Source organism: Oncorhynchus tshawytscha, unplaced genomic scaffold (assembly GCF_018296145.1).
Source record: "Oncorhynchus tshawytscha isolate Ot180627B unplaced genomic scaffold, Otsh_v2.0 Un_contig_7065_pilon_pilon, whole genome shotgun sequence".
Classification (NCBI taxonomy): domain Eukaryota; kingdom Metazoa; phylum Chordata; class Actinopteri; order Salmoniformes; family Salmonidae; genus Oncorhynchus; species Oncorhynchus tshawytscha.
In genome coordinates, this window is record NW_024609396.1 from 128,199 (window position 1) to 145,467 (window position 17,269).

At 43.6% G+C, this 17,269-nt stretch overlaps 1 protein-coding gene across 1 annotated transcript; it reads right to left on the reverse strand.

Moving 5' to 3' along the window:
- Positions 1–5,121: 5,121 nt before the first annotated feature.
- LOC121838719 (exostosin-1a-like) lies at positions 5,122–16,857 on the reverse strand (the record flags this gene model as incomplete). Its single annotated transcript, XM_042315129.1, has 6 exons — positions 5,122–6,655; positions 7,521–7,692; positions 10,360–10,520; positions 12,136–12,225; positions 13,146–13,241; positions 16,711–16,857. Coding segments are annotated over 6 exons (852 nt in total), but the record flags the coding sequence as incomplete, so codon positions are not given.
- Between the last annotated feature and the right edge of the window lie 412 nt (positions 16,858–17,269).

The window sequence follows — 17,269 nt, forward strand, 5'->3', positions numbered from 1 at the left end:
AACACATCAACACAACAACACAGCAACAACAACACATCAACACATCAACACATCAACACCGCAACACAGCAACAACAACACATCAACACAGCAACAACAACACATCAACACAGCAACAACAACACAACAACACATTAACAACAACACATCAACACAACACAACAACACATCAACACAGCAACAACAACACAACAACACATCAACACAGCAACAACAACACATCAACACATCAACACAACAACACAGCAACAACAACACATCAACACATCAACACCGCAACACAACAACACAGCAACACAGCAACAACAACACATCAACACAGCAACAACAACACAACAACACATCAACACATTAACAACACATCAACACAGCAACAACAACACAACAACACATCAACACATTAACAACAACACATCAACACATCAACACAGCAACACAGCAACACAACAACAACAACACAACAACACAGCAACACAACACATCAACACATCAACACACAACAACACATCAACACAACAACACAGCAACAACAACACAGCAACACAACAACACATCAACATCGCAACACAACAACACATCAACACAGCAACACAACAACACATCAACACAGCAGCAACAACAACAACACAGCAACACAACAACACATCAACAACAACAACACATCAACACATCAAAACAACACATCAACACATCAACACAACAACACAGCAACACAGCAACACAGCAACACATCAACACAGCAACAACAACACAGCAACACAACAACACAACAACACATCAACACAGCAACATCGCAACACAACAACACAGCAACAACAACACATCAACACATCAACACAGCAACAACAACACAGCAACACAACAACACATCAACAACAACAACACATCAACACAACAACACATCAACACAACAAAACACAAACACATCAACACAACACAGCAACACATCAACACAGCAACACAACAACACAGCAGCAACACAGCAACACAACAACACAGCAACACACAACACAACACAGCAACACAGCAACACAACAACACATCAACACAGCAACACAACAACACAGCAACACAACAACACATCAACACAACACAGCAACAACAACACAGCAACACAACAACACATCAACACAGCAACATCGCAACACAACAACACAGCAACAACAACACATCAACACAACAACACATCAACAACAACAACACAACAACACAGCAACAACAACAACACATCAACACAACAACACAGCAACACATCAACACAGCAACACACAACAACACAGCAGCAACACAGCAACACAACAACACATCAACACAACAACAACACAGCAACACAGCAACACAACAACACAGCAACACAGCAACACAACAACACAGCAACACAACAACACATCAACACATCAACACAGCAACACAACACATCAACACAACACAACAACACAGCAACACAACAACAACACAGCAACACAACAACACATCAACAACACATCAACAACAACAACACAACAACACAGCAACACAACACAGCAACACAACAACACATCAACACAGCAACACAGCAACACAACAACACATCAACACACAATAACACAGCAACACAACAGCAACACAACAGCACATCAACAACAACAACACAGCAACAAAGCAACACAACAACACAGCAACACAACAACACAGCAACACATTAACACCAACAACACATCAACACAACAACACATCAACAACAACAACACAACAACACAGCAACACATCAACAACAACAACACATCAACACAACAACACAGCAACACACAACACAACAACAACACAGCAACACAACACAGCAACACAGCAACACAGCAACACAACAACACATCAACAACAACAACACATCAACAACAACAACACAACAACACAACACAGCAACACAACAACACATCAACACACCAACACAGCAACACAACAACACATTAACAACAACAACACACAACAACACAGCAACAAAGCAACACAGCAACACAACAACACAGCAACACAACAACACATTAACACCAACACATCAACACAACACAACAACACATCAACAACAACAACACAACAACACAGCAACACATCAACAACAACAACACATCAACAACAACAACACATCAACACACAATAACACAGCAACACAACACAGCAACACAACAGCACACAACAACACAACAACACAACAACACAGCAACACATTAACAACAACAACACATCAACAACAACAACACATCAACACAACAACACATCAACACAACACCAACACAACACAACACAACAACACATCAACACAACACAACAACACATCAACACCAACAACAACAACATGAAGGAAACATGACAACAAATGTATCAAATATTTGTTTATTTCTTTTATAAAATCACTTTACAAAATGTTGATGTTTCTATTGGAATCTTAATCTCTATAAAATGATGTCTGTAAATGACCAGGGTGGAGGAAGAGAACAGGCAGGAAGAAAAGTGTCTGAATTAGCCTGGTCCCAGATCAGTTTGTGCTGCGCTACAATGATCATAACAGGAGTTGGCAAGACACTACAAACAGATCTGGGACCAGAACCGACAGAGGCTCCGTAATGTTCCTACGAAACACAGGCAGGAATCTGTCTGTTACAGATCAGATGGAGTCACGTCCAGTGTTTAGACAATAAGGTCACCTAAACACCAGCTACTGTAGCAGTCAGTGTTACTGGGGACACAGAAAGATCTTCACTAAAACTCCTCTGTTAAAGGCAACAATACAATCATTCTGAAGTGGCTTTTCTTTAAAAGGCAACAATCATTTCATCCTAAAACAGCAACAGGGGAATCAGAGGCTTGCATCCCCAATGGCACCCGGTTCCCTTTATAGTATTCCCATAGGGAATAGGGTACCATTTGAACAGGGCCCATAGGGAATAGGGTACTATTTGAACAGGGCCCATAGGGAATAGGGTACTATTTGAACAGGGCCCACAGGGAACAGGGCCCATAGGGAATAGGGTACTATTTGAACAGGGCCCATAGGGAACAGGGCCCATAGGGAATAGGGTACTATTTGAACAGGGCCCACAGGGAACAGGGCCCATAGGGAATAGGGTACTATTTGAACAGGGCCCATAGGGAATAGGGCCCACAGGGAATAGGGTACTATTTGAACAGGGCCCACAGGGAATAGGGTGCCATTTGAACAGGGCCCATAGGGAATAGCGTGCCATTTGAACAGGACCCATAGGGAATAGGGGGGCATTTGGGACACAACCCAGAATGAGAACAGGATCAGAGAGAGATTAGATTTCAGCTCAAACACATATTGCACCATGAGAATTAACCCATAGGGTTCTGACACACACACCCACACACACACACACACACACACACACACACACACACACCATGTGATTCTATTAATGCTGAGATAGCTCATCTGTTGTCTGTCACGAGGCCCACTAGCTCTGGTCCAGGGTGTTAGTGCAGCCTGTTCAGGAGGCTCAGTGTTAGAGAGCAGCACTAATGCCCTGGACCAGAGCTAGTGGCTATATCCTGGACTGTACAGTCACACTACACAGTCACACCTCACACAGTCACACTACAGTCACACTACACAGTCACACCTCACACAGTCACACTACACAGTCACACTACACAGTCACACCTCACACAGTCACACTACACAGTCACACCACACTACAGTCACACTACACAGTCACACACAGTCACACTACACAGTCACACTACACAGTCACACCTCACACAGTCACACCTCACACAGTCACACTCACACAGTCACACCTCACACAGTCACACTACACAGTCACACTACACAGTCACACTACACAGTCACACAGTCACACTACTGTCACACCTCACACAGTCACATTACACAGTCACATTACACAGTCACACCTCACACAGTCACACAGTCACACTACACAGTCACACCACAGTCACACCGTCAAACCTCACACAGTCACACCTCACACAGTCACACCTCACAGTCACACTACACAGTCACACTATACAGTCACACTACACAGTCACACCTCACACAGTCACACAGCTCTCACCTAGTCACACAGTCCTCACCTACAGTCACACAGCCCTCACCTACAGTCACACACCATATAATCACACAGCCCTCACCTACAGTCACACAGCTCTCACCTACAGTCACACAGCTCTCACCTACAGTCACACAGCTCTCACCTACAGTCACACAGCTCTCACCTAGTCACACACCTACAGTCACACAGCCCTCACCTACAGTCACACAGCCCTCACCTAGTCACACACCTACAGTCACACAGCCCTCACCTACAGTCACACAGCCCTCACCTAGTCACACACCTACAGTCACACAGCCCTCACCTACAGTCACACAGCCCTCACCTACAGTCACACATTGCGCTAATGCTAATTAGCATTGGCTCACGGAACTACCTCTTAACTTTCATACTGGACACAGAGACATAAAGATGGAATCTACGAGTTCATCTGACTCTGGATCAGTAGATAAAGGACCTCGTCTGACTCTGTGTCAGTAGATAAAGGACCTCATCTGACTCTGGGTCAGTAGATAAAGGGCCTCATCTGACTCTGGGTCAGTAGATAAAGGACCTCATCTGACTCTGGGTCAGTAGATAAAGGGCCTCATCTGACCCTGGGTCAGTAGATAAAGGGCTTCATCTGACCCTGGGTCAGTAGATAAAGGACCTCATCTGACTCTGGGTCAGTAGATAAAGGACCTCATCTGACTCTGGGTCAGTAGATGAAAGATAAAGGGCCTCATCTGACTCTGGGTCAGTCATCTGACTCTGGGTCAGTAGATAAAGGACCTCATCTGACTCTGGGTCAGTAGGTAAAGGACCTCATCTGACTCTGGGTCAGTAGGTAAAGGACCTCATCTGACTCTGGGTCAGTAGATAAAGGACCTCATCTGACTCTGGATCAGTAGATAAAGGACCTCATCTGACTCTGGGTCAGTAGATAAAGGACCTCATCTGACTCTGGGTCAGTAGATGCCAAAACCCCCTTAGTGTCCTTTTAACTGTAAAGATGATGAACGTGTGTCAACTCAAATCAATCTGATCATGTTAATGTGAATGAGAGTTGAAGATGGACAAAGAAGAGAGTCTTTATTGATGACTGTGGGTGTTCGTCTTGATAGTGGGTTCGATTCCTGGGACCACCCAGAAGTAAAATGTTTGTGTCTTTGCATAAAAGGTTGTGTTAGATAGTATATATTGTTATAATAGTGGGTGCTGACTAGGCGGGGGCTGTGTGATTATAGTGGTTCACCAGTGCTTGTGAGGGGAAGAACGTGGAACCCCCAGACGTCCATGTTGTCATTTGTGCATGAACTAGTTTTCTGTCTGTGTACAGCTCCTACCAAAATACAGCCCGGGTTGTCACGGTTACCACTGTTGGCACCAGCAACAGCGTACAAGGATGGAGAGTGTGGGTGGAAGACGCAACCGTGGCGTCCTGGCTCCACAGCGCCCTGTCCTCTCCTCTCGTTTCTTCTCCTGTTCCTCTCTTCTCTCTGGGAGGGTCAACCGTGGCGTCCTGGCTCCACAGCGCCCTGTCCTCTCCTCTCGTTTCTTCTCCTGTTCCTCCCTTCTCTCTGGGAGGGTCAACAGTGGCGTCCTGGCTCCACAGCGCCCTGTCCTCTCCTCTCGTTTCTTCTCCTGTTCCTCCCTTCTCTCTGGGAGGGTCTCTGTGTGTCTCCCATCCCACTACTCTCCTGTCCTTCCAGGAGGCAGCAGGGGTCTCAGGCTTGTTGTAGTCTCTCTCTACTCCACCATGAAGACAGAGAGGATCAGGCTGTTTATAGTCTCTCTCTGTCCCTCTCCACTCCACCATGAAGACAGAGAGGATCAGGCTGGTTACAGTCTCTCTCTGTCCCTCTCCACTCCACCATGAAGACAGAGAGGATCAGGCTGTTTATAGTCTCTCTCTGTCCCTCTCCACTCCACCATGAAGACAGAGAGGATCAGGCTGGTTATAGTCTCTCTCTGTCCCTCTCCACTCCACCATGAAGACAGAGAGGATCAGGCTGTTTATAGTCTCTCTCTGTCCCTCTCCACTCCACCATGAAGACAGAGAGGATCAGGCTGGTTTATAGTCTCTCTCTGTCCCTCTCCACTCCACCATGAAGACAGAGAGGATCAGGCTGGTTATAGTCTCTCTCTGTCCCTCTCCACTCCACCATGAAGACAGAGAGGATCAGGCTGGTTATAGTCTCTCTCTGTCCCTCTCCACTCCACCATGAAGACAGAGAGGATCAGGCTGGTTATAGTCTCTCTCTGTCCCTCTCCACTCCACCATGAAGACAGAGAGGATCAGGCTGGTTATAGTCTCTCTCTGTCCCTCTCCACTCCACCATGAAGACAGAGAGGATCAGGCTGGTTATAGTCTCTCTCTGTCCCTCTCCACTCCACCATGAAGACAGAGAGGATCAGGCTGGTTATAGTCTCTCTATGTCCTTGTATTTCTTTCTCAGTATGGACACCTGGTCTTTAAACAACACCGGGTCCAGACGCATATTAGAGTGCACCAGGGGCATGCTGCCAAACCAGCTGGCAAACTTATTCATGCAGCTCTGCCGCTGGGCAAAGTGGTCTGGGTCGGCCCACCGAGACGCTCTAGAGGTCTGTAGGGAGAGAGAGAGAGAGAGGAGGGGGAGAGAGAGGGAGAGGGGAGGAGAGAGAGAGAGAGAGAGAGAGAGGGGGAGGGGGTGAGAGAGAGAGAGGGGGGGTGAGAGAGAGAGAGAGAGAGAGACAGAGATATTAGTACTGATGGATTCATAATGTTACCAATTAAAGTTGATGGTTTTACTGTAGTTATTGGTTTGTTTATTTGTTTCAGGCCAGAAACCAAATCAATTTACGCAACAATAAGAACGCAGGTGGAACCTGTGGCGTCTGTTGAAGTCATCAGGAACATTAAGGAAATAAAAAATAACATGAAAAAGCCACGGCACTTCCTGTGCACTTCCTGAGAAATGGGAAATAAATGAAGAATGTTCCTGAGAAGGCTCAAATTCAATGTTAAATGAAATGTTATTGTACCCTGCATCTGAAAAGTTAGTTGGATGTGTTTGTGTAAACTCCTCATTGACCATGCTCTTGTCACGCCCTGACCATAGAGAGCCTGTTATTCTCTACGTTGGTTAGGTCGGGGTGTGACATGGGTGGGTCATCTAGGTACTTATATATCTATTTTGGCCTGGTATGATTCCGCAATCAGAGGCAGCTGTTTATCGTTGTCTCTGATTGGTGATCATATTTAGGCAGCCATTTCCCTTTTGTGCTTTGTGGGATCTCGTCTAGGTATTGTTGCCTGTGAGCACTACTCCCTGAGCGTCACGGTTCATTTGTTTTTGTTATGAGTTCTCTTCCTAATAAAAAGGATGAAAACATACCACGCTACTCCTTTATGACGACCGTGACAGCTCTATAGTAATATCTCCTGTTGTTCCTAAGCAGACCAAACAGGAAAGACCAGAAAGACCTCACCTGCACCATCATAGTCTCCTTGTACTGTTTCTTCTGGGTGACCTTGATGGGCGGCAGCTTGGTGACGGCTGACACCAGGAAGTTCATCAGGATGTCTTCACAGTTCGACAGCTGGTCCACCAGGCCCCTCAGACTAGCCGGCAGGTAACTGGTATACAGGTAGTGGTAGTATCTACAGGTAAAGACAGGTAGTGATAATATCTACAGGTAAAGACAGGTAGTGATAATATCTACAGGTAAAGACAGGTAGTGGTAATATCTACAGGTAAAGACAGGTAGTGGTAATATCTACAGGTAAAGACAGGTAGTGGTAATATCTACAGGTAAAGACAGGTAGTGGTAATATCTACAGGTAAAGACAGGTAGTGGTAATATCTACAGGTAGTGGTAACATCTACAGGCAAAGACAGGTAGTGGTAATATCTACAGGTAGTGGTAACATCTACAGGTAAAGACAGGTAGTGGTAACATCTACAGGTAAAGACAGGTAGTGGTAACATCTACAGGTAAAGACAGGTAGTGGTAACATCTACAGGTAAAGACAGGTAGTGGTAACATCTACAGGCAAAGACAGGTAGTGGTAATATCTACAAATAAAGACAGGTAGTGGTAACATCTACAGGCAAAGACAGGTAGTGGTAACATCTACAGGCAAAGACAGGTAGTGGTAATATCTACAGGCAAAGACAGGTAGTGGTAATATCTACAGGTAGTGGTAACATCTACAGGTAAAGACAGGTAGTGGTAATATCTACAGGTAGTGGTAACATCTACAGGTAAAGACAGGTAGTGGTAATATCTACAGGTAGTGGTAACATCTACAGGTAAAGACAGGTAGTGGTAATATCTACAGGTAAAGACAGGTAGTGGTAATATCTACAGGTAGTGGTAACATCTAGAGGTAAAGACAGGTAGTGGTAACATCTAGAGGTAAAGACAGGTAGTGGTAACATCTACAGGTAAAGACAGGTAGTGGTAATATCTACAGTGGTAATAGACAGGTAGTGGTAATATCTACAGGTAAAGACAGGTAGTGGTAATATCTACAGGCAAAGACAGGTAGTGGTAATATCTACAGGTAAAGACAGGTAGTGGTAATATCTACAGGTAGTGGTAACATCTACAGGTAAAGACAGGTAGTGGTAATATCTACAGGTAGTGGTAACATCTACAGGTAAAGACAGGTAGTGGTAATATCTACAGGTAGTGGTAACATCTACAGGTAAAGACAGGTAGTGGTAATATCTACAGGTAGTGGTAACATCTACAGGTAAAGACAGGTAGTGGTAATATCTACAGGTAGTGGTAACATCTACAGGTAAAGACAGGTAGTGGTAATATCTACAGGTAGTGGTAACATCTACAGGTAAAGACAGGTAGTGGTAATATCTACAGGTAGTGGTAACATCTACAGGTAAAGACAGGTAGTGGTAATATCTACAGGTAGTGGTAACATCTACAGGTAAAGACAGGTAGTGGTAATATCTACAGGTAGTGGTAACATCTACAGGTAAAGACAGGTAGTGGTAATATCTACAGGTAGTGGTAACATCTACAGGTAAAGACAGGTAGTGGTAATATCTACAGGTAGTGGTAACATCTACAGGTAAAGACAGGTAGTGGTAATATCTACAGGTAGTGGTAACATCTACAGGTAAAGACAGGTAGTGGTAATATCTACAGGTAGTGGTAACATCTACAGGTAAAGACAGGTAGTGGTAATATCTACAGGTAGTGGTAACATCTACAGGTAAAGACAGGTAGTGGTAATATCTACAGGTAGTGGTAACATCTACAGGTAAAGACAGGTAGTGGTAATATCTACAGGTAGTGGTAACATCTACAGGTAAAGACAGGTAGTGGTAATATCTACAGGTAGTGGTAACATCTACAGGTAAAGACAGGTAGTGGTAATATCTACAGGTAGTGGTAACATCTACAGGTAAAGACAGGTAGTGGTAATATCTACAGGTAGTGGTAACATCTACAGGTAAAGACAGGTAGTGGTAATATCTACAGGTAAAGACAGGTAGTGGAAATATCTACAGGTAGTGGTAATATCTACAGGTAAAGACAGGTAGTGGTAATATCTACAGGTAGTGGTAATATCTACAGGTAGTGGTAATATCTACAGGTAGTGGTAATATCTCCAGGTAAAGACAGGTAGTGGTAATATCTACAGGTAAAGACAGGTAGTGGTAATATCTACAGGCAAAGACAGGTAGTGGTAATATCTACAGGTAGTGGTAATATCTACAGGTAAAGACAGGTAGTGGTAATATCTACAGGTAGTGGTAATATCTACAGGTAGTGGTAATATCTACAGGTAGTGGTAATATCTACAGGTAGTGGTAATATCTACAGGTAAAGACAGGTAGTGGTAATATCTACAGGTAGTGGTAATATCTACAGGTAAAGACAGGTAGTGGTAATATCTACAGGTAGTGGTAACATCTACAGGTAAAGACAGGTAGTGGTAATATCGACAGGTAGTGGTAATATCGACAGGTAGTGGTAATATCGACAGGTAGTGGTAATATCGACAGGTAGTGGTAACATCGACAGGTAGTGGTAACATCTACAGGTAGTGGTAACATCTACAGGTAGTGGTAACATCTACAGGTAGTGGTAACATCTACAGGTAGTGGTAACATCTACAGGTAGTGGTAACATCTACAGGTAGTGGTAACATCTACAGGTAAAGGCAGGTAGTGGTAACATCTACAGGTAGTGGTAACATCTACAGGTAGTGGTAACATCTACAGGTAGTGGTATATATCAGCTCCTGTCAGGACCAGAGAGTAGTCAGCCCTAATCTAACAAGCCTCAGTCTTCTCACCTGTGGTATATAGCAGCTCCTGTCAGGACCATAGAGTAGTCGTTGGTCCACTTGGAGGTGTAACCCCACCTCTCCTTGTTGCTGTCCCAGAAATGACTCCTGGCCGGGTATCCCACAATCCTCTCTGGGAAACTCTTCCACACCGTGAAAGCAAAGTCCACCTGCAAAAACGGGAGAGAGAGTGGTTTAACATTGAGCACCTATAGCTCGTAATACAACTACAGTACATGATTGCAATCCTTCCATTCAGCTTCAGCTCATCTGCTGTGACAGTGCATCCAGCATATATAGATGTAGTTGACCGTTTATTCATAGCTTTGCCCATGTCATTTATATAACACCGGGCTATCTGCATTGTATCTCACCCACCACCTGCCAACCCCTCTTTTACGCTACTGCTACTCTCTGTTCATCATATATGCATAGTCACTTTAACTATACCTACATGTACATACTACCTCAGTCAGCCTGACTAACTGGTGTCTGTATATAGCCTCGCTACTGTATATAGCCTCTCTACTGTATATTACCTCTCTACTGTATATAACCTCTCTACTGTATATAGCCTCTCTACTGTATATAGCCTCTCTACTGTATGTAGCCTCTCTACTGTATATAGCCTGTCTTTTTACTATTGTTTTATTTCTTTACTTACCTATTGTTCACCTAATACCTTTTTTGCACTATTGGTTAGAGCCTGTAAGTAAACATTTCACTGTAAGGTCTACACCTGTTGTATTCAGCGCACGTGACAAATAAACTTTGATTTGATTTGAGATTGGGCTTAAAATAGAACCCTGTGGTACCCCCTTTAGTTTACATACGGTAACAAACTCCTGGCAGTAACTCCCCTCAGTAGTAGAGAGAACTGGGCCTAAAATAGAACCCTGTGGTACCCCCTTTAGTTTACATACGGTAACAAACTCCTGGCAGTAACTCCCCTCTGTAGTAGAGAGAACTGGGCCTAAAATAGAACCCTGTGGTACCCCTTTAGTTTAACCCTTTAGTTTACATACGGTAATAAACTCCTGGCAGTAACTCCCCTCAGTAGTAGAGAGAACTGGGTCTAAAATAGAACCCTGTGGTACCCCTTTAGTTTACCCCTTTAGTTTACATACGGTAACAAACTCCTGGCAGTAACTCGCCTCAGTAGTAGAGAGAACTGGGCCTAAAATAGAACCCTGTGGTACCCCTTTAGTTTACCTTTAGTTTACACATGGTAACAAACTCCTGGCAGTAAACTCAGTAGTAGAGAGAACTGGGCCTAAAATAGAACCCTGTGGTACCCCTTTAGTTTTCATACGGTAACAAACTCCTGGCAGTAACTCCCTCAGTAGTAGAGAGAACTGGGCCTAAAATAGAACCCTGTGGTACCCCTTTAGTTTACATACGGTAACAAACTCCTGGTAACTCCCTCAGTAGTTGAGAGAACTTTAACCCTTTAGTTTACATACGGTAATAAACTCCTGGCAGTAACTCCCCTCAGTAGTAGAGAGAACTGGGTCTAAAATAGAACCCTGTGGTACCCCTTTAGTTTACCCCTTTAGTTTACATACGGTAACAAACTCCTGGCAGTAACTCGCCTCAGTAGTAGAGAGAACTGGGCCTAAAATAGAACCCTGTGGTACCCCCTTTTAGTTTACCCCTTTAGTTTTCATACGGTAACAAACTCCTGGCAGTAACTCACCTCAGTAGTAGAGAGAACTGGGCCTAAAATAGAACCCTGTGGTACCCCTTTAGTTTACACATGGTAACAAACTCCTGGCAGTAACTCACCTCAGTAGTAGAGAGAACTGTATCCTCGTCCAGACTCAGAACGGCGTCTGTTGGTATTGTGTCATAGGGCAGGAAACGACTGCTCATCACCTGAAGACACAGCAACAAACAGTAGGACTCTTCACTGCAACAAAAATCAATACAAGTCCCTATATATCTCAGAACAATCAATACCAGTGACTATATATCTCAGAACAATCAATACCAGTGACTATATATCTCAGAACAATCAATACCAGTCCCTATATATCTCAGAACAATCAATACAAGTCCCTATATATCTCAGAACAATCAATACAAGTCCCTATATATCTCAGAACAATCAATACCAGTGACTAGATATCTGAGAACAATCAATACAAGTCCCTATATATCTCAGAACAATCAATACCAGTGACTAGAATGTGCTTACTAGGGATAAATGTAGACTTTTCTCTGTAGCCATCAGCACATTGATGTATGTGAAGCTATAGGAGAAGAGGACTCACCTTGCTCTCCTCGTCTATGACCAGGACAGGTACTGAGGACTCACCTTGCTCTCCTCCGCTATGACCAGGACAGGTACTGAGGACTCACCTTGCTCTCCTCCGCTATGACCAGGACAGGTACTGAGGACTCACCTTGCTCTCCTCGTCTATGACCAGGACAGGTACTGAGGACTCACCTTGCTCTCCTCCTCTATGACCAGGACTACTGAGGACTCCAGCTCTCCTCCTCTATGACCAGGACAGGTACTGAGGACTCACCTTGCTCTCCCCATCTATGACCAGGACAGGTACTGAGGACTCACCTTGCTCTCCTCCTCTATGACCAGGACAGGTACTGAGGACTCACCTTGCTCTCCTCCTCTATGACCAGGACAGGTACTGAGGACTCACCTTGCTCTCCCCATCTATGACCAGGACAGGTACTGAGGACTCACCTTACTCTCCTCCTCTATGACCAGGACAGGTACTGAGGACTCACCTTGCTCTCCTCCTCTATGACCAGGACAGGTACTGAGGACTCACCTTGCTCTCCCCATCTATGACTAGGACAGGTACGGCGGTGGCAGGCCAGCGGTGTTTGGCCGGGAGGGGCTTGTCACAGTTCCATAGGATGATCACCTGGAAAAATATTACATACATGAAATTATGTTTTCATTCGGATGGATTATATCACAACCAAAAGCTACTACATTTAATCCTAGTAAAATTTCCCTGTTTTAGGTCAGTTAGGATCACCAATTTATTTTTTAAAAAAAGTGAAATGCCAGAATAATAATAGTAGAGAGAATGATTTCTTTCAGCTTTTATTTCTTTCATCACATTCCCAGTGGGTCAGAAGTTTACATACACTCAATTAGTATTTGGTAGCATTGCATTTAAATTGTTTAACTTGGGTCAAACGTTTCGGGTAGCCTTCCACAAGCTTCCCACAATAAGTTGGATGAATTTTGTCCCATTCCTCCTGACAGAGCTGGTGTAACTGAGTCAGGTTTGTAGGCCTCCTTGCTCGCACACACTTTTTCAGTTCTGCCCACACATTTTTTATAGGATTGAGGTCAGGGCTTTGTGATGGCCACTCCAATACCTTTACTTTGTTGTTCGTAAGCCATTTTTCCACAACATTGGAAGTATGCTTGGGGTCATTGTCCATTTGAAAGACCCATTTGCGACCAAGCTTTAACTTCTTGACTGATGTCTTGAGATGTTGCTTCAATATATGCACATCATTTTCCTCCCTCATGATGCCATCTATTTTGTGAAGTGCACCAGTCCCTAATGCAGCACAGAACCCCCACAACATGATGCTGCCACCACCGTGCTTCACGGTTAGGATGGTGTTCTTCAGCTTGCAAGCCTCCCCCTTTTTCCTCCAAATATAACAATGGTCATTATGGCCAAACAGTTCTATTTTTGTTTCATCAGACCAGAGGATATTTCTCTAAAAAGTACAATCTTTGTTCCCATGTTGCAAACCGTAGTCTGGCTTTTTTAATGGCGGTTTTGGAGCAGTGGCTTCTTCCTTGCTGAGTGGCCTTTCAGGTTATGTTGATATAGGACTCGTTTTACTGTGGATATAGATACTTTTGTACCGGTTTTCTCCAGCATCTTCACAAGGTCCTTTGCTGTTGTTCTGGGATTGATTTGCACTTTTCGCACCAAAGTACATTCATCTCTATGAGACAGAACGCGTCTCCTTCCTGAGCGGTATGACGGCTGCGTGGTTCCATGGTGTTTATACTTGCATACTATTGTTTGTACAGATGAACATGGTACCTTCAGGTGTTTGGAAATTACTCCCAAGGATGAACCAGACTTGTGGAGGTCTACAATTTTTGTTCTGAGGTCTTGGCTGATTTATTTAGATTTTCCCATGATGTCAAGCAAAGAGGCACTGAGTTTGAAGATAGGCCTTGAAATACATCCACAGGTACACCTCCAATTGACTCAAATGATGTCAATTAGCCTATCAGAAGCTTCTAAAGCCATGACATCATTTTCTGAAGTTTTCCAAGCTGTTTAAAGGCACAGTAATCTTAGTGTATGTAAACTGCTGACCCACTGGAATTGTGATACATGTGAATTATAAGTGAAATAATCTGTCTGTAAACAATTGTTGGAAAAATGACTTGCACAAAGTAGATGTCCTAACCGACTTGCCAAAACTAGAGTTTGATTAACAAGAAATGTGTGGAGTGGTTGAACAACGAGTTTTAATGACTCCAACCTAAGTGTCTGTAAACTTCCGACTTCAACTGTATATGAATTATGATAACCTGATATAAAAGCACACATTCATGTAACATTGATAGAGATGCAGGTTTTCCTACTTACAGAGCATGTAGAGGTCTGTAGTTTTTTTATCATAGGTGCTTTGTAAGTAGGAAAACCTGCAAAATCGGCAGTGTATCAAATACTTGTTCTCCCCTCTGTATGTGGGTGACAACATGACATGTGCAACACAGACATATAATTATACATCTAAACTCAAAATAACAAGGTTCTTATTGCAGAAGGAGTTATATTTCTGGGTACATTCTTTCAATGCCAAACACGTACAGCATGGCGCTAGCTGTTACCTAGACAAAAGTACTGAGACTTGGCCGACCTGCCACCAGAAGAGCCAAAAATCTACTTTCTACAAGGTCAGGTTGCTGAAGGATTTCTGGGTTCATTCTTATGACTCATGATGAGCACATATGGGCATGTGGTGCTGGGAGTGACCTGGGCACAGTGTTGAGGTGTGAGTTAGTCTACCCGGACACAGTGTTGAGGTGTGAGTTAGTTAAGTCTACCTGGACACAGTGTTGAGGTGTGAGTTAGTTAGTCTACCTGGACACAGTGTTGAGGTGTGAGTTAGTTAGTCTACCTGGACACAGTGTTGAGGTGTGAGTTAGTTAAGTCTACCTGGACACAGTGTTGAGGTGTGAGTTAGTTAGTCTACCTGGACACAGTGTTGAGGTGTGAGTTAGTTAGTCTACCTGGACACAGTGTTGAGGTGTGAGTTAGTTAAGTCTACCTGGACACAGTGTTGAGGTGTGAGTTAGTTAAGTCTACCTGGACACAGTGTTGAGGTGTGAGTTAGTTAGTCTACCTGGACACAGTGTTGAGGTGTGAGTTAGTTAAGTCTACCTGGACACAGTGTTGAGGTGTGAGTTAGTTAGTCTACCTGGACACAGTGTTGAGATGTGAGTTAGTTAAGTCTACCCGGACACAGTGTTGAGATGTGAGTTAGTTAGTCTACCTGGACACAGTGTTGAGGTGTGAGTTAGTTAGTCTACCTGGACACAGTGTTGAGGTGTGAGTTAGTTAAGTCTACCTGGACACAGTGTTGAGGTGTGAGTTAGTTAGTCTACCCGGACACAGTGTTGAGGTGTGAGTTAGTTAGTCTACTGGACACAGTGTTGAGGTGTGAGTTAGTTAAGTCTACCTGGACACAGTGTTGAGATGTGAGTTAGTTAAGTCTACCCGGACACAGTGTTGAGGTGTGAGTTAGTTAAGTCTACCCGGACACAGTGTTGAGGTGTGAGTTAGTTAGTCTACCTGGACACAGTGTTGAGGTGTGAGTTAGTTAGTCTACCTGGACACAGTGTTGAGGTGTGAGTTAGTTAGTCTACCTGGACACAGTGTTGAGATGTGAGTTAGTTAGTCTACCCGGACACAGTGTTGAGGTGTGAGTTAGTTAAGTCTACCCGGACACAGTGTTGAGATGTGAGTTAGTTAGTCTACCTGGACACAGTGGACACAGTGTTGGACACAGTGTTGAGGTGTGAGTTAGTTAGTCTACCTGGACACAGTGTTGAGGTGTGAGTTAGTTAAGTCTACCTGGACACAGTGTTGAGGTGTGAGTTAGTTAAGTCTACCCGGACACAGTGTTGAGGTGTGAGTTAGTTAAGTCTACCCGGACACAGTGTTGAGGTGTGAGTTAGTTAAGTCTACCCGGACACAGTGTTGAGGTGTGAGTTAGTTAAGTCTACCCGGACACAGTGTTGAGGTGTGAGTTAGTTAAGTCTACCCGGACACCGTGTTGAGGTGTGAGTTAGTTAAGTCTACCCGGACACAGTGTTGAGGTGTGAGTTAGTTAGTCTACCTGGACACAATACTGGGACTTGGCGACAGCCACCAGTAGCTTGAGGATGGGCTGAGACTGGGAGACCAGGGGAGTCACAGCATGGATGATCGCCGTGAACTTGGGACGAGGCTTGATACCTGAAACGCAGCCAAATAACAACAATATTCACTACATCAGAGCCACTTCCAGTCGTCCTTGCATACATTTACGAGTGTGCATGATCCGTGCAGGAATTGAACCTTTACAGCCCTGGCATGGCTAACGCCAACGCTCTTACCCACTGAGCTACACAGGACGAATGTCAAAGTCAACAATGTTCTCTAGATTATTTATATATTAACATTTATATATATTTATTATTTATATATTAACATTTATATATATTTATTATTTATATATTAACATTTATATATATTTATTATTTATATATTAACATTTATATATTAACATTTATATATATTTATTATTATTTTTTATATTTATTATTTATATATTAACATTTATATATATTTATTATTATTTTTTATATTTATTATTTATATATTAACATTTATATATATTTATTATTTATATATTA